This window comes from Corythoichthys intestinalis, chromosome 14, assembly GCF_030265065.1.
Source record: "Corythoichthys intestinalis isolate RoL2023-P3 chromosome 14, ASM3026506v1, whole genome shotgun sequence".
Lineage (NCBI taxonomy): Eukaryota > Metazoa > Chordata > Actinopteri > Syngnathiformes > Syngnathidae > Corythoichthys > Corythoichthys intestinalis.
The window spans coordinates 13552194-13578808 of record NC_080408.1 but is presented as its reverse complement, the minus strand read 5'-3'; the positions used below and the strand labels follow the sequence as shown (position 1 = coordinate 13578808).

At 39.6% G+C, this 26615-nt stretch overlaps 1 protein-coding gene across 1 annotated transcript in view; it reads left to right on the top strand.

Moving 5' to 3' along the window:
* insra (insulin receptor a) overlaps positions 1–26615 on the top strand; it is a 166127-nt gene that overhangs the window by 22132 nt on the left and 117380 nt on the right. Inside the window, exon 2 of the mRNA XM_057858219.1 lies at positions 17953–18501. Within this exon, the coding sequence (XP_057714202.1) occupies positions 17953–18501 (549 nt within the window). The remainder of the gene's footprint in view (positions 1–17952; positions 18502–26615) is intronic.

The following is a 26615-nucleotide window of genomic DNA, read 5'->3' as shown; positions in this document are numbered from 1 at the left end:
GACGAATATATACATTCAACATACAGTACATAAGTACTGTATTTGTTTATTATGACAATAAATCCTCAAGATGGCATTTACATTATTAACATTCTTTCTGTGAGAGGGATCCACGGATAGAAAGACTTGTGACTTTGTATATTGTGACTAAATATTGCCATCTAGTGTATTTGTTGAGCTTTCAGTAAATGATACTGAAGGCCATGCCCAAATGCATGATGGGAAGTGGAACCATGACTGTGTGTAGTGCTACCAATTGATATATCTTCTCTGCGCTGGGAAATAACATAAGGTGTTAAGAAAAAGATCAACTGCTACCTTGTTTAGCCAATTAAAAAAAGGCTCCAAAGGCTGCCAAAATTCACTCTACTCATTTTACGCTGCCTTTTATCTCTCTATATAGATAAAACGACGCCATTACAGATTAAGCGCGACATTGCGTGAGTGGGTCGTGCAGCGCATGTACTAATTGCGTTAAATATTTTAACGTGATACATTTTTTAAAAAAATTATTTACCGCCGTTATTGGGATAAATTTGATAACCCTACCTTCAGCCTAAACTAAAGACTCTGGATAAGTGTAACATATTATGTCTGTAACGTTAAATACAATTAGAAAACGATTTAATAAAAAAATATATATATACAGTGGGGAGAACAAGTATTGGATACACTCACAATGGAAAAACCCATTGGCAGTGTATCCAATACTTGTTCTCCCCACTGTATATTAAAAAAAGGCATGGCCGATATTTTTTTGCCGATTCCGATACTTTGAAAATGACGTGATCGGACCTGATCGATCGGCATACATCTCTACTAATAATAGTTACTAACAGAATATAGAAATAGAAATTATTACTCCTACTATTATATTCAATAATAGACATTAAAAACAATAAAAAGCCAATCCAAGAATTAATCACCAAACACAGCAAAAAATGTCATTACTTTTTTCCGATTAGCAAGTGGAAAAAAAAATCTAATTTGATCCCTTAGCCTTAATTGAAAAGTATGTAACTTGTCAGTTACTGACGTTCTTTATCAGTTTCCATTAAAAGGAACCAGGAAATAAAACTTCACCAAATTAATGAAGCAAAGCATCAACTGCCATTCTTTCCAATCCTTGGTGAAAATATTACATCGCCTATTGTTGTAACAATCTAGTTGTCTTACACAGAAAGCAAAGAGAACAGTGAAACCTTGAAAAGGGAAGTGTCGCAATCACTCCGCTGTTTGTGTTCCCGTGTGCTTATTGGGGCCTCCAAGGGGCCCCCCCACACACCATCCGTGCACAACACCAGTTTAACAAAGTGTTACCACCCTGTCGGGATTGGAATTAGCGCGCTAGCAGCCGTAGATAAAGAAACAGCGAGCTGTGTGTAGACGTGAGACACCGATGTGTTCCCGCTTGAGTCAGTTTAAATTTACCATCTATTGTGCCGTACCTTTGGCCCGTGTTAGCTAATGGCTCATTGATGATTCTCAGCAACCCCGCCAAGAGCTTTGTTTTTGAATCTGGCTTTGTTGTATGGCATGCTAGACCTGTCGCCGTGGTAACCTTTGTGCGCGTAACTCCGTAATGCGGGGCAACGTCCTAAAAGTAGAAAAATTTTGTTTTGAGTTTGGAGAAGCCTACATTTTTCTTGAGAAAAGTAAAATGAAATAAATACATCGTTTGTTAATCATATGGCATCTTACCAAATCTTTTGACTGCACATTTTGGGGTATTTTCTTTTGCTTTGATATTTTGTTCTTGTTTAATTTGTAGTGTTTATTTATGATGGAACAATTTTTGGGGGAAAAAAAAGTTATGTTAAGGCTTTTTTAGGTTGGACTTCATACTTGATGAGAAATTCATAATTTGAGAAAGTCAGAGAAATTCTCATAAAAATTTATTTGAAAAAAAAAAAAAAAGAGAGAGAAATGATTGGGTATGTCCAGATTGCATATTTTTGTACCAGAGTCCAAGTCACCTGGTTTTGTGAATCGTCTGATAGTGAATCCCAATCTGATACGGGGAAAAAAATTGTTCCCGCTCAATTTTTATTTTGTGTGCGTAGGGGTGTGACTAAATATCGAAATAGTGATATATCATGATGCTTTGTATCCCAAAAGGTTATCGATATGCGCCTGCCAAGAATCAAGATATCATTTTAAAAAGGTGTCAATATCAAAAAAATAAAATGGAAAGGAACCAACAAGTTGCTACCAAAATCTTCCACCATAATAATGTCTCAGTTAACTCTAAGGGTGCATTGACGGTGCACGACGCCCAATCCATTTAGACTGGGAACGTTCGTTCATTCGAAACCACAGCATTCAGTCATTCTGTCCAATTTTCAGGGCATTTACAGGTCATTTGCGGTTCATTTTAGGCCAGTTACAGGTCATTTCCTGTTGAGTTTGAGTCACTGCCGATTTATTTTGGTGATTCCCAGGTCACTTCCTGTTCTGTAACTCAAAATAAACAGGAAGTGACTCATAAAATACCCCAAAATCAACAGGAAGTAACTGAACATCAACTGGTAAATGACCTTAAAGGGATCCTCTATTTTCAAGGCAAGTAATTCTTAAAAGATAAATGTTAGTATGAGTTATAATAATTTGATATTAAAACCCCTCTTAATGTTTTTGTTTTAATAAAGTTTGTAAAATTATTTTAAGCGATAGGTTGCTATTCTTGTTACGTCACTGGTCCCGTTGCCGAAATTCCAGCGTGTCACTCGTTAGCTTTCCCAACATGTCGTCAGTTCTACCCTTCCTATTTGAAACAGATCTGAAAAGTGAAGAGCAGGACAGCACTGTCGGTCGTTCACAAGACCAGCTTCAGGGAAAAATGTGTGCAGCAAATACCTGATAAGACAAAAGTTGGGCAAAACTGGTGATGCGAGAGAGTCCTGTTGGGAAGTCCGGTTGGGAGCGAGAGTGTATGCTGTCTGGTTTTATTAGCAGATATTCAAGGTAAGCATATTGCGTTTTCAAACTTAGACCAATATAATTATGTAGATTGTAAGCATCCAGAGCTGTCTTGTGCTTTACGTACAGGCCAAAGAGCACACTTTGTGTAATCCATGTCTTGTACATTGTAACGCTTGGTAGCTAGGATATGTGTATAAAAGTACCAAAAAGGGGAGAAGCTTCCAGTATGCACATTTATTCACAAAAAATAATATTTCCATCTTGACCACTCTTCACTCGGGAGCTCAGCAGTACGCAAACACGTGTTCCCTGACGAACTCCCAACATTGTTGTGAGGTCCACGTCAGAGTCACTGTCGTCATTGTAGCGTGCCATAGTGCTTTAATTGTTTAGTATGATTTGGGGAAAACGCCCACGAAGAATAGTCAACATAAAAGATAGCAATAGTAATCCAAATCCGCGTTTTTTACTCAGTCGAAGATCCAGGAATTAGACCGATCCCATGGCAATGTCGCAGCCGCGTCAGGCCGTCGATTCCACAAAATAGACTGATCCAAAAGCTGCTGTTTGGGACCGACGAATCAAAAAAATGGACAGATCCGAAACCAATATTGCAGACGCGGTGGGACCGTCGGATCCAGAAAATACTTGACTGAGGATCCAGGAAAAATGTTCGGGCGCCAGTTGTAACGCGTGGTGGGTAGGATACGTGTATACAGGGACCAAAAAGGGAAGAAGCTTCCACTTATGCACATTTATTCACTAAAAATAATAATTCCACCTTGACCACTCACTCCACTCCCCTTGTTTCCATTTGACTGTAAATTGCATCCAAAAGCAGCACATCGTGGCATTTTACGTCGCGAGTTTAGGCAGCAATAAGCAATTGTTGAACACGCTACACATTTGGAAAGATGCCAATGACGTCATCACTGCGAGCCCGCAAACCATGGCGCCAACTAACGGTCAAAATATGGACTAAATATTATAAAATATTGCCATTGATTTAACATTTTATGTGTTTCTAACAACATATTTTAGTACAAGAGAACAGTTGTGGTTTATTAGAGCCTACATGTATTTAAGTTAGAGGATCACTTTAAATGGCCCAAAATTACCTCATTGCCTGGCATTGGCTGCTACTGACGGCCATAGACGTTCAATCCGTTTGAAGTGTCGCCGAACGATAGTTCCAAAACATCACTGCTTTAGAGGAGATCTGCATGGAGGAATGGGCCAAAATACCAGCAACTGTGTGTGAAAAGCTAGTGAAGAGTTACAGAAAACGTTTAGCCTCCGTTATTGCCAACAAAGGGTAAAGTATTGAGATGAAATTTTGGTATTTTATTGACCAAATACTTACTTTCCACCATGATTTGCAAATAAATTCTTTAAAAATCAAACGATGTGATTTTCTGTTTTTTTTTCCACATTCTGTCTCTCATGGTGGATGTTTACCTATGTTGACAATTACAGGCCTCTCTAATATTTTCAAGTGGGAGAACTTGCACAATTAAATACTTATTTGCCCCACTGTAAGTCGCTCCAGAGAACAAGTCGCACCCGCGCTCATACAATGGTGAAAAAATACCGCGACTTGTATTCTGTTCCGGAAAGTACGGTACATTTTAAGGAAGCAATTTTACGTTGTGGAAATAAGATGAAAAACTTTTACATTTTTTTCAGAATTACGGTACTTAATTTGGTCAAAAATTGCACATAAATAATGTGGATGAAAAAAAGTCTCATTTAAACAGTTTTTACTTTTTAGGAAGAAACTTTGTAATGTACTGGAATAAAGTCGGGTATTTCTCAATGTAAAAAGTTTAGTCTTTCTATGGCTTTTACAGTTTTTTCTGAGGGAGCGTTGATGGAAAGGAAGAAAATAATAACCATATCTCAGGAAATTACAGCAATCTTTGGAAGCATCTTACTGCTCCGTGTAAAATTCTCTCTGAACTATTGCATCATCATTTAAATGGTATGTGGTTATGTACTTTCATTTATTTTAATCGTACAGTGGTTAATTTTTTACTTTTGTATGACAGTTTAAATAGATTGGTTATGCACTCTTATAAAAGTTGTTTGTTTTGCTTGAGGCGAGTCACGTTACCGCAGGCTGTGATGCGGCCATTTTGTGTCTTTGGCACGTGTCCTATTAGATTTACGAGTCCTGCGAAAGTTTCGACTAAATGTTCGCACATGGACGAGCTCGGTCTTTGTCCAAAATTCCCTACTGGCGCACTCGGGCAGCCCCGTTCCAGTTTGCAGCTATCAATGGTTTAGATTGGCCATTGCTAAAAATACTATGACGGCTGAAAGTGAACACTGATGGGAGCGACGAGTTCGACTCGCCTCCTGCGCAGGGGTCACTCGGTGCACGCTTTACGAGCGGCCGCGTCCCCTCCTATTGTACGTTTGTCCATTGGCGCTCCAGAAAGCTGAGCTCTTTGTGGCTCTGGGCTTTTGCTCGACTTCTGTCGGTCACACTTGTTGCGTTCAGTTGGCTGCTTTGAAAGAGAAAGTAGTTGCTTGCTCCTAAGCCTTTTATTGATGCCTGGATATGGTTAAGGCATTTACATCAGGAACGGGAACCTCTGGGTACCTCACGATACAAGGCTCATTATAATGATGGTCTCAAGATATGGTGAAACGCATAATAAACAGAAAAACAAGCTCTTTTCATCCCTCTGCTGTGAATCTTAATGAGTTTACCACGAGTAGACGTCCAATCCATCTGAACTGGGAGGGTTTCTTCAAATGAATTTGACGTCTATGGGTTCGGATGCAGCCGCGCCTTTCTCTCCTGCCTGCTGTCTCCTGCACTAGTATTCACCCCATCCTCTGATTGGTTCAGTGGTTCTTGGGGTTCAGAGAGTCTGTCTCAGGGGTTCGGTGGCGCGTTTGTTGCTGAGGTCAAGACACACAGACTCATTATTTCTGTACGCGATGGCATGCCCCATTTGGCCATCACTGGGTGCAGATGATCATGTGACATTGCTTGGCCAATCAGTGCTGCGAGAAATTCAGTGCACTCAGAAGTGAGATAACGTGTGAATGTCATCGTAGTACGTCGTGTAATTACAGTGGGGAGAACAAGTATTTGATACACTGTCGATTTTGCTGGTTTTCCCACTTGCAAGCCATGTAGAGGTCTGTAATTTGTATCATAAGTTCTCTTCAACTGTGAGGGACGGAATCTAATACAAAAATCCAGAAAATCACATTGTATAATTTTTAAATAATAAATTTGTATTTAACTGCATGAAATAAGTATTTGATACATTACCAAATAGTAAATATTTCGGCTCTGTTCTTTTTTAAGAACCCCTCCTGTTCTCCACTCATTACCGAAGTAACTGCACCTGTTTGAACTTGTTACCTGTATAAAAGACACCTGTTCACATGCTCAAACAAACAAACTCCAACCTCTCCACAATGGCCAAGACCAAAGAGCTGTGTAAGGACATCAGGGATAAAATAATAGACCTGCACAAGGTTGGGATGGGCTACAGGAAAATAAGCAAGCAGCTTGGTGAGAAGGTAACAACTGTTGGAGCGATTATTAGAAAATGGAAGAAGTTCAAGTTGACGGTCAATCTGCCTCGTTCTGGGGCTCCATACGAGATCTCACCTCGTGGGGCATCACTGATCATGAGGAAGGTGAGGGATCAGCCCAGAACTACACGGCAGGACCTGGTCAATGACCTGAAGAGAGCTGGAACCACAGTCTCGAAGAAAACCCATCGGAAACACATTACGCCATCATGGAATAAAATCCTACAGCGCACGCAAGGTCCCGCTGCTTAAGTGAGTGCATGTCCAGACACGTCTGAAGTTTGCCACTGACCATCTGGATGATCCAGAGGAGCAATGGGAGAAGGTCATGAGGTCGGATGAGACCAAAATGGAACTTTTTGGTCTAAACTCTGCTCGTCGTGTTTGGAGGAAAAAGAAGAATGAGTACAACCCCAAGAACACCATCCCAACCGTGAAACATGGAGGAGGAAACATCATTTTTGGGGTTTCTTCTCTGCTAATGGTACAGGACGACTGCACCGTATTGAGGGGAGGATGGATGGGGCTATGTATCGCCAGATCTTGGCTGACAACCTCCTTCCTTCACTGAGAGCCCTGAAGATGGGTCGTGGCTGGGTCTTCCAGCATGACAACGACCCAAAGCACACAGCCAAGGCAACTAAAGAGTGGCTCCGTAAGAAGCATCTTAAGGTCCTGGAGTGGCCTAGCCAGTCACCAGATCTGAACCCGATAGAAAATCTATGGGGGGAGCTGAAAGTCCGTGTTGCCCGGCAGCAGCCCCGAAACCTGAAGGCTCTGGAGAAGATCTGCATGGAGGAGTGGGCCAAAATCCCTGCTGCAGTTTGTGCAAACCTTGTCAAGGACTACAGGAAACGTTTGGTATCTGTAATAGCAAACAAAGGTTTCTGTACCAAATATTAAGTTCGATTTTTGTGATGTATCAAATACTTATTTAATGCAATTAAATGCAAATTTATTATTTAAAAATCATACTACGTGATTCTCTGTTTTTTTGTATTAGATTCGGACCCTTACAGTTGAAGAGAACTTATGATACAAATTACAGACCTCTACATGCTTTGCAATCAATCAATCAATCAATCAAATTTATTTATATAGCCCTTTACAAAAACCCGAAAGGCCCTCAAAGTGCTTTACAACAAAACATGGCTCAAGATAAATAAAAGGCAGGAAAATATTATACAATGACATTTAAAAAATAAAGTAAAACAAAGAGCGCATCACAATAAAAGTCCAGCAAGTAAAACAATAAAACCGATAAAATCGAAAAACATTAAAAAAAAGTCCTTAAGCTAATAAAACCAGGCTATCCTAATCTTTGTAAAAGGCGAGTCAAAAAAGGTGCGTTTTTAGCCGAGACTTAAAAAGACCTACATCCGTGGTGGTGCGGATTTCGGAGGGAAGGCTGTTCCACAGCCTGGGGGCAGCAACCGCAAAGGATCGGTCTCCCCACTGTTTAAGTTTTGACCTCGGAACATCTAAAAAAAGCTGGCCGGTCGAGCGAAGAGTTCTGCCAGAGTTACGAAAAGTTAAAATTTCCGATAGATATGATGGAGCCTGGCCATAAATAGAATTAAAAACAAACAGTAAAAGTTTGAAATCAATTCTAAAATGGACTGGAAGCCAGTGGAGTGATGATAGCACGGGGGTAATATGCTCACGTCTAGGTGTACCTGTTAAAAATCGAGCAGCAGCATTTTGAACAAGTTGCAGCCGAGAAATCGAGGACTTGGGTAGGCCAACATAAAGTGCATTGCAGTAGTCCAGCCTTGAACTTATAAAAGCGTGAATTGCTTTTTCAAGGTCGTGGCGACTAAGAAAAGGCTTCACTTTGGCTAAGAGACGGAGCTGGAAAAAACTTGCTCTTACAACAGAACTAATCTGCTTTTCAAAGTTAAGCCTGCTATCGAATATCACTCCGAGATTTTTAACGTGCGTCTTAAAAATGTCAGCCGGAGCACCAGAGTTGGGCTCAAGGGCTTTCATCATGGAAGGTGTGCCAAAAGTAATAAATTCAGTTTTGCTCTCGTTAAGGTGTAAAAAGTTTTGTGCAAGCCACTGCTTCACATCAGATATGCACTCCATCAATTTTGCAAGTGGGAAAACCAGCAAAATCGGCAGTGTATCAAATACTTGTTCTCCCCACTGTACTTTTTTCATATTTTAATTAGTGCTGTCAAATTTATCGCGTTAACGGGTGGTAATAAAATTTTTTAAATTACGTTAAAATATTTGATGTATTTGACGCATTTAACGCATGCGCGGAACGGCCCGCTCATGCACTGCCTCAAAGAGATTACAATGACTCAGTATTTTGCACATTGAAAGCTAAGAGGCATAGAAAGGTGTCTTTATTTGTGCTTTTTCTTAACAAAGGTATACCACACTGGCACTTTGTTTCCTTATTAGCACATTCAGCTTCAACATTAACACAGCTTAAGGCTCTCAGCAGGCCATAACTCTTAACTTACTCCTGCATGATGTGAGTAAACAACATTGACGCCGCGTGCAATTCAGGGTGCCTTGGATAATTCTATATCAGAATATTACAAAAGGCGAGTGGACACAGGCGTTCATTGGACCGCGCCGTTTATTGGCATAAGCTTTGGCAACTCCTTCACAACAAACATAAGTATCATTTAGTGAAAGCACAACAAAAATAATATCTCCCAAAAAAAAATAATGTTAACAAAAAGAAAAGCGCTTCAATCTGTATTAATAAGGCCCTATTCTCACACAGTTAAACAACCGTGCAAAGAGAACTGGCATTCCCAATCAAAATAGCTATGCAAAATACATATAAATCTTACTCTGACTTTGGTCAAACTCTATTCAAACATTTCGTTCAGTTCAACAAATACACTGGATGGCAATATTTAGTCACAATATACAAACTATCAGAGGTCTCGTACGTTGTGAAGCCAGCCCTCAAATGACCGTAATGGACCAGTAAACTGGAAACTACGGCGTCAGTCGAGGGACAAAACACACTCATTGGCTTGATTTGTAAGTAATTTAAATCTCGCCATTGACACCTTGTGGTGAATTTCAATCACTACCTTACGTAGTTAAAGATACAATGAAATAACGGCAGGGAGCCCGTGTGACAATGGCGAGCTACTAGTTTATTTTTTTATTGAAAATTTTACAAAACTAAAGGAACACTTTGAGAAGCTGCATGTAGATCGGGAATATTAGAACACAACACTTGCTGAAGAAAGCCAGATTCGATGATAAGGCCAATCTGCCTGCTCTTTGATTTGGACCCATTAACTAAAAGATCCTCACAGCATCAAATAAAGTTGCGTACCTGATCATAAATCGGTTATTTAATTTGTAGTGAGTTCATGCACCATGTTGGTTTTGTTCTGCACGGTTCATTATGTGCACCAGTAAAAAAAACATATTTTATTTTAGACTAAAGTAAGGTTCGGTGAATGCCCATATGAAACTGGTGGGGTACGGTAGCTCCAACAATGTTAAGACCCACTGGATTGCTTAAATGGTAATGGTAAATGGAGTCATACTTGTATTGCGCATCGCCACCTTTTTAAGGCCCTCAAAGCACTTCACAATATATCCTAATCTATGTACTGGTTTTGCAGCACCAGCAGCAACGTGGGGTTGCTCAAGGATACTTCGTCGATGTAATCAGGGAATCGAACCCACAACCTTTGGGTTGAGGAACGACTATTCGACTGAACCACCACATTAATTTCAATTTTTAAAATTAATCACGTTAAAATATTTGACGAAATGACGCCGTTCATGCGTTGCCTCAAACAGTTTATAATGACGCCGTTTTAGCGCATTGAGAGCGAAAAGGCGGAGAAATGCGAGTGGACACAGGTGTTCATTGGACCGAGCCTTTTATTGGCTTAAAGCTTTGGCAGTCACTACTAACAGGCATGGTCGCCCAACTTCCCATAATGCATTTGGGCGGAGCAAGAGACAATCTTTTTCTTAACATGCTTAATTGAACACAACGCAGAACATACTTGGCCTGAACGATATTGGAAAAAACTATTGTTGCGATTTTTGGGGGGTTTGTGATATATTGTGATTAGAGCTGGGAATCTCTGGGCACCTAACGATTCGATTACGATTATGATTCAGAGGCTCCGATTCGATTATAAAACGATTATTGATGCACCCCCCTCCTTTTTTTTCCTCTTAATGTTTTGTACATTAGTTCCAAAATTGTTCAAAAATACTCTCAGGCTAAACCACACTACTATTTCAGTATCAAGTTAACATATAGCAGTAAACAAATATACAAAAATAACATTAAATAAAAAACTCCAGACCCCATTCTGTATCAGCAGCTTTAAACTACATTCAATTAATTTAATGTTGTGAATCAACCGTTAAATTTGTTAAAATTGCTCCCGTTATTCCATAATTTCCCTTTTGTCTACTTTCGACATGTGAAAGTTTTAAAACTATTTTAAAGATAGATTCAAGTCAATATTTTACCGATTTAGGAGTATTTTAGATAAAAAGTTAATTAGGTTTGCTTGGAAGGTTCGCTACAACAGCCTTGCAGGGAAGTGTACTGCTTTAAGATGGCGGCCTTTTATAACGCCTGCATCTAGCTTTTTGTAGATGTGCTGCTAACACTACCAAATCTATATTGCATCTAGTCCTATATAAATGATATCCACCGTAACATTATATGGATGTACTTGTAGCAGCTTTTCGGCAGCAGTCAGGTATGTTGTTGTGTTTTTTTATCTCGTTGCATGAGTTGAGCTAGAGCCGTGAGTTGAGCATTGGCATTACCCGAGGGGCCGGGTAATGGGAAGCATGATGTTTAGCTACTCTCGCTCCGTTCTGTCCCGAAGACCGCGCGGCGCGCTGAGTGTTGTGTACTTCCGCTTTACTTCGCATATTTCAATAATCGGAATTTGGATGTTTGTGAATCGTTCTCGAATCTTCCACGGCCGAATCGCGAATAATCTAAGAATCAGAAATTTTGCACACCTCTAATTGTGATATTATATAGCGATATTTTAAAAAATTATACATATTTTTAAAAGAAATTTTCACTTGATGGCTTGAATAGCTGTTTGGAAAGACTTTGGATGACTCACCATCACCACAGTGTACAGTGATCCCTTGTTTTTCACGGTTAATGGGGACCAGAACCCGCTGCGATAAGTGAAAAACCATGAAGTAGCGTACCACCCCCAAATTTTTTTTTTTTTTTGGTGTGTGTTTTTTGTGCTCAATGTATTTATTCAGATTTAACATTGGAAAGAGATACATATATGTTTTTTCTCACTTTTTCCCCCAAAGTGATTTAAAAAATGTATATTAAATGGTTTTTAAGCACTTTAAATGTCAAAATTTTCATCAGTTTTAAACATAACTGTCCAACCAAATCATTTTTGAACAAGAATAAAGTACTGTAGTAGATAAATGCTTGACTTTATTAAATGCTTCTGTTTATCTACCTTAGCTGTGACAGTTGGAGTGACATGTAGAAATTTCAAACTCCTCCTGATCACTTCTGGCATTTATATGTCTCCAACGTCTCCACATGCACACACATTCATTCCAGCGCGGCTTCCTTGCAGAAACTGTTTAACGAGTTAAACGATGATTGACAGATGCCCGTGTGAAGTCTGCTTCTTTGGCCAGATCAAAGCCATCGTTAACTTTAGTAAGCAAGTGCTGCAGTGACTGAGAGGAACAAAGGGCTGGGAGAGGGAGTGTGTGAGGCTGTGCGCAGAGTAGAAAGCAAGGCGCATATGGATTAATAAAAATAAAAACTATCGCACGTGCTTGCGATGGGACTGTCGCGCACACGCACATCGCGATGGCGATGTTTAAACGACATATCGTTCAGGCCTAGAACATACTGTATACCATTTGCAGCCACTACTGACAGTCATGGTTACCCAACTTCCCATCATGCATTTGGGCGGTGCAGGAGACGTTCTTTTTTTTTTAAACACGTCTAATAGAACACAATGCACAACATACTGTATACCATTTGCAGCCACCACTGACAGTCATGGTTGCCCAACTTCCCATCATGCATTTGTAGCCCAAATGCATGATGGGAAGTCGCTACAGTATTATTTAGTGAAAGCACAACAAAAATAATATTCCTATCCCTCAAAAAAATAATGTTCACAAAAAGAAAAGCGCTCAATGCAAAGAGAACTGGTACTATGTATAGTATGTCGAATGTTTATGTCCGTCTTGTGTCTTATCGTTCCATTCCAACAATAATTTACAGAAAAATATGGCATATTCCAGAGATGATTTGAATTGCGATTAATTACGAATAATTCATTTTTAAGCTGTGATTAACTCGACTAAAAATTTTAATCGTTTGACAGCCCTAATTTCTAATTTCATTTATTTGTAAAATATATAACAAAAAAATAAAACAGTTATGATTAAGACAGGGCATCCTCCACATATGTGGACGTCAGGTCTTTGTCATTTTTTTTTTTTTTTTAATTATTACCAAAATTAGTCAGTTGCCCAGTAAAGGTTTAAAATGAAACATTTCCCTTCAAAATAATTCAACCTTTCTCTCATGCTTGGACAACTTTTTTTTGTTGTAATCGTACTCACGGTTTGGCCGTTCCTCCATTTCTCTGAATGTTACTTTTAAAACGATAGCGTTAAATTATTTGCTGGGTGTAAACACTCTTTTAAAGCTGACTGTTTGCTCGCCGGGTTTTACTGTTATGCAAGCGAAGGTGTCAATGGAGGCCTGAGCCATAAAGTAGTGCACGCCTTTCGTCACCTTGCGACTCACCCGTTGACCCCGTGCACAGGGCTCACCAGTGGCTGACTTAGTAAACAATGCACGGCCACTCGCCTCCAGCTGCACACACGTGAACTATAAGCTGACCTCAGAATGTCCCGAGTTGCACCGCGAGTGGCCAGGAGCAGAAAAAATAAGATGAATCAGGTGTGTTACGCACTACTGGCAACATGTGTGTGCGATGTCAGATTGACCAGGCGGGCGTAGCCCATTTACTCTCATCAGGTTATTGACCTATCCTTGTTTTTGAGCCTTGCGTAAGCACTTTATCAGCCTGTCGATGCAGTCAAATCAGCCACCACAGGACGCTGTGTTGTCTTCAACTCACTATTTGATGATGTCTTATCAAAGTAACAGGTGATGTTGGAGCTTCTCAAAAGGACACAGGAGATTACGGATATGCCTATTCAAGGCATAAGAACCTTAAAACTTCAAAAGAAACCAGGACCTCACTATTTCTTAAAACTGACAAAAGCATTGACTTATTGGCTACCATGGACGGCACTAAATGTCCAATCCGTTTTCAATTCAACATCAAATCAAATTTATGTATATATCCTGGGGCTGTCAAAATTATCACGTTAACGGGCGGTAATTCATTTTTTAAATTAATCACGTTAAAATATTTGACGCATTTAACGCACATGCCCGCTCAAACAGATAAAAATGACAGCACAGCGTCATATCCACTTGTTTCTTGTGTTTTTTGGTGTTTTGTCGCCCTCTGCTGGCGCTTGGGTGCGACTGGTTTTATGGGTTTCAGCACCCATGAGCATTGTGTAATTATTGACATTAACAATGGCGAGCTACTAGTGGATTTTTTGTTTGAAAACTTTACAAATTTTATTAAAACGAAAACATTAAGAGGGGTCTTAATATAAAATTTGTATAACTTGTAATAACATTTATCTTTTAAGAACTACAAGTCTTTCTACCCATGGATCGCTTTCACAGAATGTTAATAATATTAATGCCATCTTGTTGATTTATTGTTATAATAAACAAATACAGTACTTAAGTACAGTATGTTGAATGTATATAACCGTCGTGTCTTATATTTCCATTCCAACTATAATTTACAGAAAAATATGGCATATTTTATAGATGGTTTGAATTGCAATGAATTACGATTCATTAATTTTTAAGCTGTGATTAACTCGATTAAAAGTTTTCATCGTTTGACAGCCCTAATATATCGCTTTACACAAACCTGAGGTCCACAAAAAGAAAAACATAGTACATGCATCGACTTCAATATCAGTTGACGGGAAACAAGGCGCGGGGCCGATTTTCAAAAATTCAAAATTGAAATATTTTCAAAGCCAAAGCCGCTGGCAACCTAAAACCAAAACAGGCACCTACCTTAGCCATTTGAGTCTCCATGAGCAGCGGAAAAAGAAAATTCAAAGTCGTTCCCTATCAAAATCCCGATTAATTTTTTTTTAACGTAAGTATAGCAAAACTTAAAAAGGCTATAAAATTCTCAGATTTTACGCTAGATGCACAATAATCACCAAATGCAGAGATAATCACCTATATTTTCAGCATCAATAGCAATATTTAACATATACCGTACGTTTTTGCCAGAAATGGTGGCAATCTTTTTTTTTTAATTAATTACTGCAATTTTGACATGAGTTTTCAAGTTTCAACAGCTAAAAAAAATCACTCAATTTTCACATCAGAAAATTAATACTTGAGGAAGACATGCAGAATTATCTTAATTTTACTCACCAAAAGCAAATTTGGCATTTTTCTATATACAACCACAACTTATTTAGGTTGAATTCCGATGTCAATATTGCCTCAGTCAGCACGTCTTGCCGGCTTCTGGTCCTCGTCGATTTCAGATTGAAATGTTACATAAAATAAAACACGTAAAAGCCTTTTTTCTGTGTGGACACAGAAATATCTAAATTTCTCTTTTTTTTTTTGCCAAAAAACGGGCAGTTGGCGGAAAATTACCTGATTATTTGAATGTAAAGTTATGCTATAGTGTATGGATACAAAATCCAACATGGCGGCCATCACAAAACAGAGATTTTTAAGTTAAAAATTCTTGTAAATAAATGCATAAATCCCGGAATTTCTATAGATCTGAATGTAAAACGGTCTAGATTCTTGTTTAAAAGCAAAAAAAAAAGGCAGTTATCATTCATTTTACGTAAATATTTCAAGCTAATGTTACGCTATATTTTTTCAATTCATTTTTTTCGCAACGATTCAAAGTGCATGCATGGTGCTATTTTATTTAATAATTACCTTGAATTCTCGACCAAATTACTCTCTAGACGCTCTTGCCTGCTTGTATGCACTAAAACCTCCTTCCTGTTTCCACCTAAATCCGGCAGTAGAATGCAGCGTGTGTTTGAGTTTATCGCAGTGAAAGCTACCACGACTCTCTGCCTGGCCCGGCCCCCTTTGGGAAGCAATGGCGCAGTGTCTGTAGGAGCTTTTTGCCTGCTGCTTCCAGTAAGTCACCACTAGGGGAAGCCAAGCGCATATAGCAAAACCAAAGAAAAACTGTAGAGTCCGGCGTTACAATAGTGACATCTTGTGGACGGATGAACAATATATCAGTTTAGAAAGAAACTTAAAAGTAGTCAATTTTAGGCCCGTCGCGATAACAAATTTTAGTGTGCGATAATTATTCTCATAAATTATTGCGATATACGATATTATTGCGCCCCCCCCAAATTTTTGTTAAACCAATTTACAATAACACAGTGAGAATACAGTATATATTAATAGATCAAGTACACCCATTTAAATGCGATATTTACTCTTAAATTCAAAAATACTTTTTAAGAAATCACAACTAAAAACAATAGACCATGCCTCTTAAATAAAAGACAACAATATTGATACCGCACAGAAACACAGAATAATTAAATGTGTTTAAAAAAAAAAAAAAAAAATTGCACTTAACTTAAGCATTTAGGCAAATGGAAACTTTCCCTGTCATAGCTTCTGCAATGGTGTTCCATATGGTGTTCCATAGGGATGCAACGATACAGTTAAGTCATGGTTTGGTACGATTTTTGATACGGGGGACACGATTTTCGATCCGATTCAATACATTTAATGCTCTTTTTTGTTTCGTTTTTTTGTTGTTGTTGTTGTTTTTGCTAACGAGCAAAAATTAAATTGCCATCATATAAACATGCATTTTAGTGCATAATATTTATGTTATACTATTTATTTAGTTCTTACTGACCTGAAAAAAATTGGTATAAAAGTGCTGAGAACAATCTTTACTGTTTGTAAAGTGAGGCAGGGCACACTGTTGATTGCTACAGCTCTCTTAGCAGCTAGGTTTACGACATGAGCAAGACATCCTATTTGTGGTCCGAATCCATCTGTGTCACGTACTGAATTAACAATATTTGCAACATTATCTAAAGTCACTGGTATGGATTGATTTGGCCATCTTAACTTCCATTCAGTCATGACAGTTTAGAATTTATCGATGTAGTATATGGACCACGTGTCCCATAATCACTCTGGGCTCACGTAGCCAATAGCATGGGACGTACATCTAGTTTGCTATTTCATGATATCTAGTGTGTGCGCGCATTAAAAAAGTTAGCAAGCGCCGCTGAAGTCACGTCTGCTCATTACCACACAACACCAGCATATGACAATCGACTTTTATAAACAGGACGAATTTGAAGCACAGCGCTCTTAATTTCATTCAGCTCTTTGTTGTCAAAGCGAGGTTGTTTGTAGCAGCCAAGTCGGTAACAATGTTTTGGCGGACTTCGTTGTAAATATCTGGCGTTGTGCCGAAAAATAACCGCGTGAAATGTCACTCCTTACGGGAGCGCCCACATGTCAACAACACCGGCGCGCAGTGAATGGTCCGCAGTCACTCCGGAGCACTGACGCGGCTGGTATATGTTGAAAAATAGGAAATAATGGGAACGATTGGCTCCGGCGCTAGTTTTTGCCGGACCTGGAACGAAGACGCATTTTTCGCAGTTGGCAACAAGGAATCCGAACTTTTAACAGCACGTCTGCCGCACGCACGAGCACGCGAGGCGATAAATCGCAGCGGAAAAATTACCGCCTTCTTTTTTTATTTATCGTGCGATAAATGGAATTATTGCATATTGCGACAGGCTTCGTCAATTTAAAATCAAAGGACAGACCACTCCCCGCCTGACAACTAACTTGTAGAAATACCACCTAAAACAAACGATGCAATCCAATAAATTCCTGCAGCATAAGACACTCTAAAACATAGGCAAAAGAATCTGTAAATGTTTTCCCAGTGAGCTTTTGAAAAATAAACATCTTTGTGAGAGTGCCCTGACCTCCGGTGGAAAGAAATTTCGTCATATTCAGGTTCAAAGACTGATATTTATATACAAATTAAAAATCATAGCAAAGTTAATTGAAAGTTCATACCCAATCTGAAAAATGATCGAGATGTTAAGAAACTAATAACAACAATGCAAATTTTTTTTACCATGCTTAGTAAAAGAATCGGAATTGAGAATTGTTTGGAACCGGAATCGAAACGTGAAATCTGAATCGTAACCGTTAAGATTCAAATGATGCCCAACCCTAGTCGCCACCTTGGCATTTGTTTGCCAGAGGCTGAGCTGCAGTGTGTTTGTTTCCCGAGAAGTTGCACTTATCCTCTTAACCTTCTTGTTTTCTCTTTTCCATCGTTCCAGTCTGTCCGAGCAAGGACATCCGCAACAATGTGACCAACCTGAACTCTCTGGCCAACTGCACAGTGATCGAAGGCCACCTGAAGATCATCCTCATGTTCGGTAGCAAGCCCGAGGACTTCCGCGGCCTGGCCTTCCCTAAATTGACGGTGGTGACCGACTACCTGCTGCTGTTCCGCGTGTACGGTTTGGAGAGTCTCAGCGACCTATTCCCCAACCTGACTGTGATCCGCGGCAAAAACCTGTTCTTTAACTACGCCCTGGTGGTGTTCGAGATGCTACAGCTGCGCGAGCTGGGGCTCCACAGCCTGATGAACATCACGCGGGGAGCAGTCAGGATCGAGAAGAACCCGGACCTCTGCTACTTATCGACGCTAGACTGGTCCAAGATTCTGGACTCTGTGGAGGACAACTACATTGTGGCCAACAAAAACGACAGGGAGTGCGGAGACGTGTGTCCCGGGGCGTCTGTAGGGAAGACTACTTGCCAGACCACCACCATTAACGGACACTTCAGCGAGCGCTGCTGGACGCAGAAGCACTGCCAGAGAAGTAAGTTAATCTTTGCTTTCGTATGAGTTGAAACGCTTTTGGATAAAATTGCGTGAGATAAAAATACTCGCCCGTTAAAGACATGCAATGAAGAGGTAACAGGAAAAGCCTAAAGACAACTCATACAAACTGTAAAGGTGGGAACCTTTTGGGTACCTCACGATAGACGATACGATGCAATGCTCACGATAACGATGATCTCACAATATGGCGACACAACAACTATCGATATAAGGGTCAGGAAATCATTCTACAGTATTTTACAATACAAGTAATAAACAGAAGAACAAGCTCTTCCCATCGTTCATCTTTTTTTAATTTATTTTGACTTAACATTATACTTGAATAGTGCTGTCAAATTTATTGCGTTAACTGGCGGTAATTAATTTTTAAAATTAATCACGTTAAAATATTTGATGCATTTAACGCATGCACAGAATGACCCGCTCATGCATTGCCTCAAACAGATTACAATGATGCCGTTTTTTTGCTCATTGAGAGATAAGAGGCAGAGAATTGCAAGTGGGCACAGGCGTTCATTGGACCGCACCGTTTATTGGCATAAGCTTTGGCAACTCTTTCACAACAAACATATTGTGGCGAGCGACATGGATATTCATGACAGGAGATGATCTTTTTCTTAACACGCTTCATTGAACACAACGCCGAACATATACCATTTGCAGCCACTGCTGACAGTCATGGTTGCCCAACTTCCCATCATGCATTTGGGCGGAGCAGTTAAGTCGCTACAGTATCATTTAGTGAAAGCACGACAAAAATAATATTCCTATCTCTCAAATAAATAATGTTCACAAAAAGAAAAGCACTCAATGTAAAGAGAACTGGCATTCCCAATCAAAATAACTATGCAAAATACACATAAAACTTACTCAGACTTTGGTTAAACTCTATTCAAACATTTCGTTTCGCTCAACAAATACACTAGATGGCAATATTTACTCACAATATACAAACTATCAGAGGTCTCGTACTTTGTGAAGTCAACACTCAAATAGTGCTGCAACGATTAATCGTTTAACTCGAGTATTCGATTAGAAAAAATATTCGAATTAAATTTTGTTGCTTCAAGTATTCGTTTAATTAAAGTGGCCTTGTAATGGTTTATTTTGAAAGTGTTTACATTTAGTTTTATTGATTAGGGTGGATACACTGCCCTCTGGTCTGCCTCATTTCACATAGCTGAATCCAACTGGTCCCTGTTAAGACCAACGTAAGCTAAGTTTTTGTTTGGGCTAATGTTATTTAATGCATTCATAATTTAGTTTATAGGTATATTTTGCGTTTTTTTGTGGGAATATGAGTCTGAACCATTTGTTAAGAACATTGTAACAAAACATAAGCATTTCATAGCATTTAAGCTAGCGGACTTTTGTTATGTAAGTTAGCCAATTGTTCTTTTGTTGTACATAGATCCTCATTTATTTATTTATTTATACCGTTTGAGGCTCAGCTCGGGTCTTTTAATTTTTCATGTTCCTTATCCGATTACTCGAGTGTTCGAACTAACTAGTTAATCGATTAATCGATTACTTAAATAATCGATAGCTGCAGCCCTACACTCAAATGAACGTAAGGCATAATGAACCCGGAAACAACGGCGTCAGTCGAGGGGGAAAACGCACTCGTTGGCTAGGTCCCTAATTTATTTAAAGCTCGCCATTGACATCTTGTGGTGTATTTCAATCACTACATTACGTAGGTAAAGAGACTGTGGAAGAACTGCAGGGAGCCCATGTGACGTCCCACTCGGCGACATCAACAATGGCGAGCTATTAGTTTATTTTTTGATTGAAAATTTTACAAATTTTATTAAAACATTAAGAGGGGTTTTAATATAAAATTACTATAACTTGTACTCAAATTTATCTTTTAAGAACTACAGGTCTTTCTATCCGTGGATCCCTTTACCAGAAAGAATGTTAATGTTAATAATATCTTGTGGATTTATTGTTATGATACACAAATACAGTACTTATGTGCAGTATGTTGAATGTATATATCCGTCTTGTGTCTTATCTTTCCATTCCAACAATAATTTACAGAAAAATACCGCATATTTTAGAGATGGTTTGAATTGCGATTAATTATGATTAATTAATTTTTAAGCAGTGATTAACTCGATTAAAATTTTTTATCGTTTGACAGCCCTAGTTTTGAAAAATAAAAATCCTGCTCAATAGAAAAAAAAACTGTGACATTTTGGTTTAAGGTTATCATACCGTCAGAATATCATACCGGCACATGCCTAATAGGCAAGGACTCAAACTCAACAGGAATTAACCTGTAAATGCCCCCAAAATTGGAAAGACTGGCTGTGAATGCTCTGGTTTTGAATGAATATTCATTTTCTCCTCCCCAAAAAATTTATTGGGCATCTAGCGCTGTCAATGGTAGCAATTGAGTTAACAGCAGAAACTGTTCTAGTGGAAGATTTTGGTAGCACCCTGTTTGTTCCTATTGGTTTTTTAACAGTGAGACCCTTTTTTCAACATCTATTGGGAAACAAAGTACCACAATATATCACCATTTCGATATTTTTTCACACCCCTACTCTACACTAAATGTCGTCTCTCAAAAGTAACTATTCACATTCTTGTTTTTCAATCTAGTTTCAGGTATCATTTGGATAGGCTGTGAAAGGCCATCAGCATTTGATAGTTTAGGATTTGCAGTTTTTCTAAGCCTATAATTTTGGTTTTGCGCAAATGCCCCATTCAAGGCGTTTGGCCTTCACAAAAAGATCCTGTTTTGAAGAACTTGCCATAGACAGCCTTAATTGTACTGTGTCTTGGACCGATGTGATGAGCATAAAGCTGTTCAAACTGGCACTGAACTGTGGTCGGGCACAGAAAAACGTGTTTCCATGCTGCAATTTTGCAATGCTGCTTCAATGGCAATTGGAGAGCCATAGGCAAGGGAATGGACTTCTAATCCATTTTGAACTAGGAGGAATTGCAGTGAATTATCATTTTCGGGTGTCATTAACGGCGTCAATGTCGGCCAGTGATTTAAATGGAGAATTTCGTTATTTAACACATTCACTCCCAGCCATTTTCACCTGAGCAAGGCCCTTTCCCGGCCGTTTTACTGGATTTTGACTGATTTTGCAAGGCCCACAGAAAATTGTGTTCTATTGCTATATAAACATGGAACCCACCAAAAGAAAGATTACTCTTCTTTCAGCAGGAAAAAAAGTTTGATCATATCTTTTTCCATTCTTTAGAAATCAGCATTAGAAAATAGCATAGTTTGAGCAATTTTCCAATTTCTGATGAGAAAACGGAGAAATTGAGCTTTTTGTGGAAAGCATACATTTCAAACATAACTTTGACTTATACGCAGCTATTTTTTTTGCTTTAGTTACATCCCAAACATCTGAATAATGTTTTCCTTTTACAAAATAAGATAAACAACAAGACAAATAGAGCTTTTGATATCAAAGTAACAATTTATTTACACATAACTAACTGAGATGTTGTGGCCGCGACAGCCGGGTTAATTTTTCCCTCATCGCCGCCTGTCTCATAAAGATGGATTTTTTTGAGTCTCTGCGGGGTCTGCTCGGCGAGCAGCACGGACTCAACGACATCGTCCGCTGCACTCGTGGTCCTGGTCGTTCTGCTCTGTCATCCAGTGCCTGGCATCCCGGGCGTCCTCTCGGTTGTTCTGCTCGGTCATCCGCCGCCTGGCATCCTTCCGCCGGCACCCCGGCCGTTCGTTGCCGTTGAATCGGGTTGCGGGTCTTACCAAATGCGCTACTGCCCCCCAATGGCCAGTTTTATTGCTTTAAAATGGATTTTCAGCTTTGTGCTTTAGAGCTCAGTTGAATCAGAACCCAGAGATGTCTCTTATGAGAAAAAAAACGTAAAAGACGTATTTTGGACACTGAAACAATTAAAAATAGAACGTATTTATACGTTTTTGAGAGCAAATGAGTTAAAAAAAAAAAAAAAAAGCATTGAAAAAAATTCGGACAAAGAATGACAAGCTATCGAGCATGTACTGACGCAAACTACTCGTTAAGTGACTTCTGACAAATGCCAGCGGCGGATACACACATACTGGACATATTTTGGCACATCCAAGTATTTCAACAGAGATGAAGTAAAAGTGTGCATTGCATTTTAGTATGTTGTGTATCCTAAGTTAAAGGGTATGACAACACCTGGGGAAATGCTAATATTCCATCATTTATCCATCAACGCATGCCTTTTGAATTTATATCATGCCACTTCGTGTAATTACACACATCGCAACACCAAGAAAATGATAGAAATTAGGTCGATTGTCAAGCTAAAAGGACCCGCCCCCGAGATGCCGGAAATCTAGCATATTGTGTGCGTGACGTCACTTTCGGGAAACAGCCGGCTCAGTGCTTTGTACTGAATGGCGGCGACGATGGCGGACAATTTTGTTTCTATTTGCAGCGACGAATCCGACGTAACGAACATTCTTCTAATGGTGACGAGGAGAGTTATGAACCATTCTTTGGTGTTTTGGGTTATCAATTTGAGCCCAAACGAAAGCCAATGCAGCCTAATGAAAGGATCATTGAGGGGAGCAATCACACTGATGAAACCCTGACAACAGTTCGTGTGGGAAACACCAAATGGTATGTTTTGCATTTCTTTTTGTGAAGCTGATACACCGTGACCGCAAAATAAAGTAATGTATAGAATAATTATCATTTAATATGCTATCATCGGTTTCGCTCTGCCAACCGACACAAATATGAATGGGATTAGAGCAGGGGTCCCCAACCTTTTTTGCACCACGGACCGGTGTGATTTGGGTCTTTTTTTCACGGACCGGTGTCCCACTTTTATATTCAGTTGGACTCAATGTTATCCAATGGTGCTAAAAAACTATTTACATCACAAACATACATGTGCAACACGGAAATGGCGTAAATTAACGCTTAACGACACGGCGAAGTCGTTAAGTGAGAGGGCTACGTGCAGTTGTTGTGTGCGCCAAACATGGCAAACGTAAGTTAATATTCCTTTCTTTAAAGAAAGTTTGTAGTGTGTACTTAGGAATCACTGCATTCGCGGTCCTTTTTAACGTTACGCGCATGCCAACTTTGTCAGAACACCGGCAATGTGCGGCAGAAAAATACAGCAAATATAAAATAGCATTTGTTTTTAGCCCCGTCGTGTTAAGTGCAGGGAAAAAAATACAACTCACCCGCTGAATCAGTGGGAGGGCTGAGTTTGTTTCGTTGAAACGAGATGGTCCCGAGATGGGAGAGTGAGAGAAGCTAGCATCACAAATACACGATGTTGGAAATTGTAGCACAGTTTTCAGCTTGCTCCTAGCTATGTCGGGATATTCCGAAATTACTTTATTCCAGAACTTCGGTAGAGTTGTTGTCTCAAATGTACGTTTAAGTCGCCGTAATTTGCGATCTCTACAAGCTGATATTCCTGTTCCACAGACATGCTCGAATCACTCGATTTATTCACATACGGGTCACGAATTCACTCCTTCGCAGTTCGTGGGTCTTTAGTGATTGGGAAGTGGCATAAATTTTGTTTTCTTTGAGGTTGTAGGCACATCTTCTGGCTCGTCAGGTTCCCGTTTCCCTGTAAAATTGCAAAATTAGCCCTCTTAGCACTGACGAACTTTACTCATTGTCTGCGTAGTCCAGCTCTTTTTCTCGCGTTCGGGAACTCATGGGTACTACATTGCAACAAATGGCTATTTGTAAACCACATAGCATGACAGCTTTGAACCATTTTAGCGATTTTTTTTGATAAAAGACGAACGCAACTCTCTCGTCGATAAACAACGATGGCACCTGCCTCGACCTTTTGTTTCCTTGTTATGACGTCCCCGCCCCATTCGGCTGTTTCCGGAACACTTTCGGAAATGTTCGTCATTTTCGATAATGCTCATTAATGTGATTGATTTTTTTGTTAACTTTATCAATATTTGTTATCTTGGCACATAACTGTTCTATTGATGTCTCACACCCCCTTTGCGTTTTCATACCCTTTAAAGATGTGTGTGTAACATTTTTCAAGCTTTATTTAATCTTATGACATTCGTTCATTCGCTGCCATCCCTGTGATTTCAAACTGATTGGACGTTGATGACCTTCATTGGCGGACATTGAGTTAATTTTGGGGTCATTCAGGTCATTTCCTGTTGATTTTCAGTCAGTGCCTATTGATTTTGGGGCATTTACGGATTACATCCAGTTGATTTTGGGTTACTGAACAGGAAGTGACCCGGGAATGTCCCCAAAGGAATAAGAAGTGACTCAATATCAAAGGGACGTGACCTGTAAATGCCCTAAAGTGAACCTATGAATGCCCGCAAAAGCGGGAAGGCTGGTAATGGTCTGTTTTCAGTGCCATTGATTGAGCTAGACATTCAATCCATTTTGTGTGGGAAGGGTGAATGGTCAAAATGAATTGGATGTCTAGTTGGCCTGAAGAATATATCATGTGAGCATCGCCATTTCAATGTGCGCATACGCAGTAGTGCCATCGCAGCGTGTGCAAGTTTTTTTTTTTTTTTTTTTTTTTTTTTTTATGTATACTTTTGTTTTTCTTCATAAAAGCAGCAATTGTGTAGCAACACGGCTTCCTGGATCCCTTTTATATACATTAATCTCCATCGTTCACAGATAAACCACCTTAGACTGGATTAAACTTTTTGCACCAGAGTCACCTGATTTTGAGAATCTGCAAATACCGAGTCTCGATCAGATGCCAAAATTTTTTAAAATTTTGTTTTTCTTTGACGCTAATGCTGCCGAGAACAGCCTCTTACTTACACAATGAATGAGTTGCCACAGCACAGTTCAGACTGAGGGACAGTTTACATGGGAAATCTGCGACACAAAGACGTAATGACTGAGTAGCGGAATGGCCTCGCGCGCATATGGTGTTGGCAAAGACGAAAAATTATTAATCCTGCCTCCAAAGTGGAAGAATTCGATTGCAGAGGATTGAGAAGGGGCTTGCCCCGCATGCATATCAAAGGCTCCCGCGGCGCGAGACCGCGCCGATAACGTCAGCACTCGTACACGTCTCATTGGGCGTGCGCAACGGTGCTACTAAACATTAAAAACAGCAAATATGGCAGAATGTCGGCTTTAATTTACTGTTTAAAAATATTCTTAAATTAAATATGTCGAATGTTTCCATTTTTGTGCCTTTTTGAACAATTGAAAAATGCCATTGCTTCGAGTGGGCGGGCATATGTTTTTCCGGGTTGAGGAGCTTGGTGGGGTCAAAGTACATTATTCACTGTCACCTTATAAATCTGCACTGCCCCCTACGGCTTTGCATGAATACTACATCGTTTTCATGCGGAATTGCGACACTGTTCGAATGGAGACGGGCCCATATAAATGCAAATGTGAATTTTTTCGTATTCTCGGAGAGTCACCATGTAAATGTCCCCTGAGTGCCAAGCTTAACGATGATTAACACGTTTGTGCCTTTGATCGTAGAACTTCTGCGGCGTCTCTAGCCAGATCAAAGCTACTAACCTATCAATCATTTTTAACTTACAGTACCCAACGTCGGATGCACTGGTGACCAAGAAAAACGGTTTGGTCGCACTGCTTAGCAGGAGGGAGGGTGAGAGGCTGTACAAGCATGAAGCAGAAAAACGTAAAACCCGATCCCTTTCACCCGATTCCGATCCTCTGAAAAATTACGCGATCGGCCTGATTTCCGATCACGTGATCTGATCAGGACATTCCATTCAATTCAATTCAATTTTATTTGTATAGCCCTGTATTACGACAAGGGCAAAGGGCTTTGCAGAGGCAATATGATACACAGTCAGAAACAGCAGATGAAATAGAGATGAAATAAATAAAGGTCATAAATTTCGACATCTCGAATCAATACAATGTTGTCATAGTGAGCCAACCAAACTGAACTTTTCAAGTCATCTAGTTTTAATATCACAATACATATCACAAACCCCAAAAAGTAGCACTGTTAGTTTTTTCCAATATCGTTCTGCCCAAATGTCTCGGGCTGTTAATGGTAGCCAGTAGGCTAATGTAGACACTAATTCTAATGGAAGATTTTGGTAGCAACCTGTTGGTTCAATTTTTTTTTTAA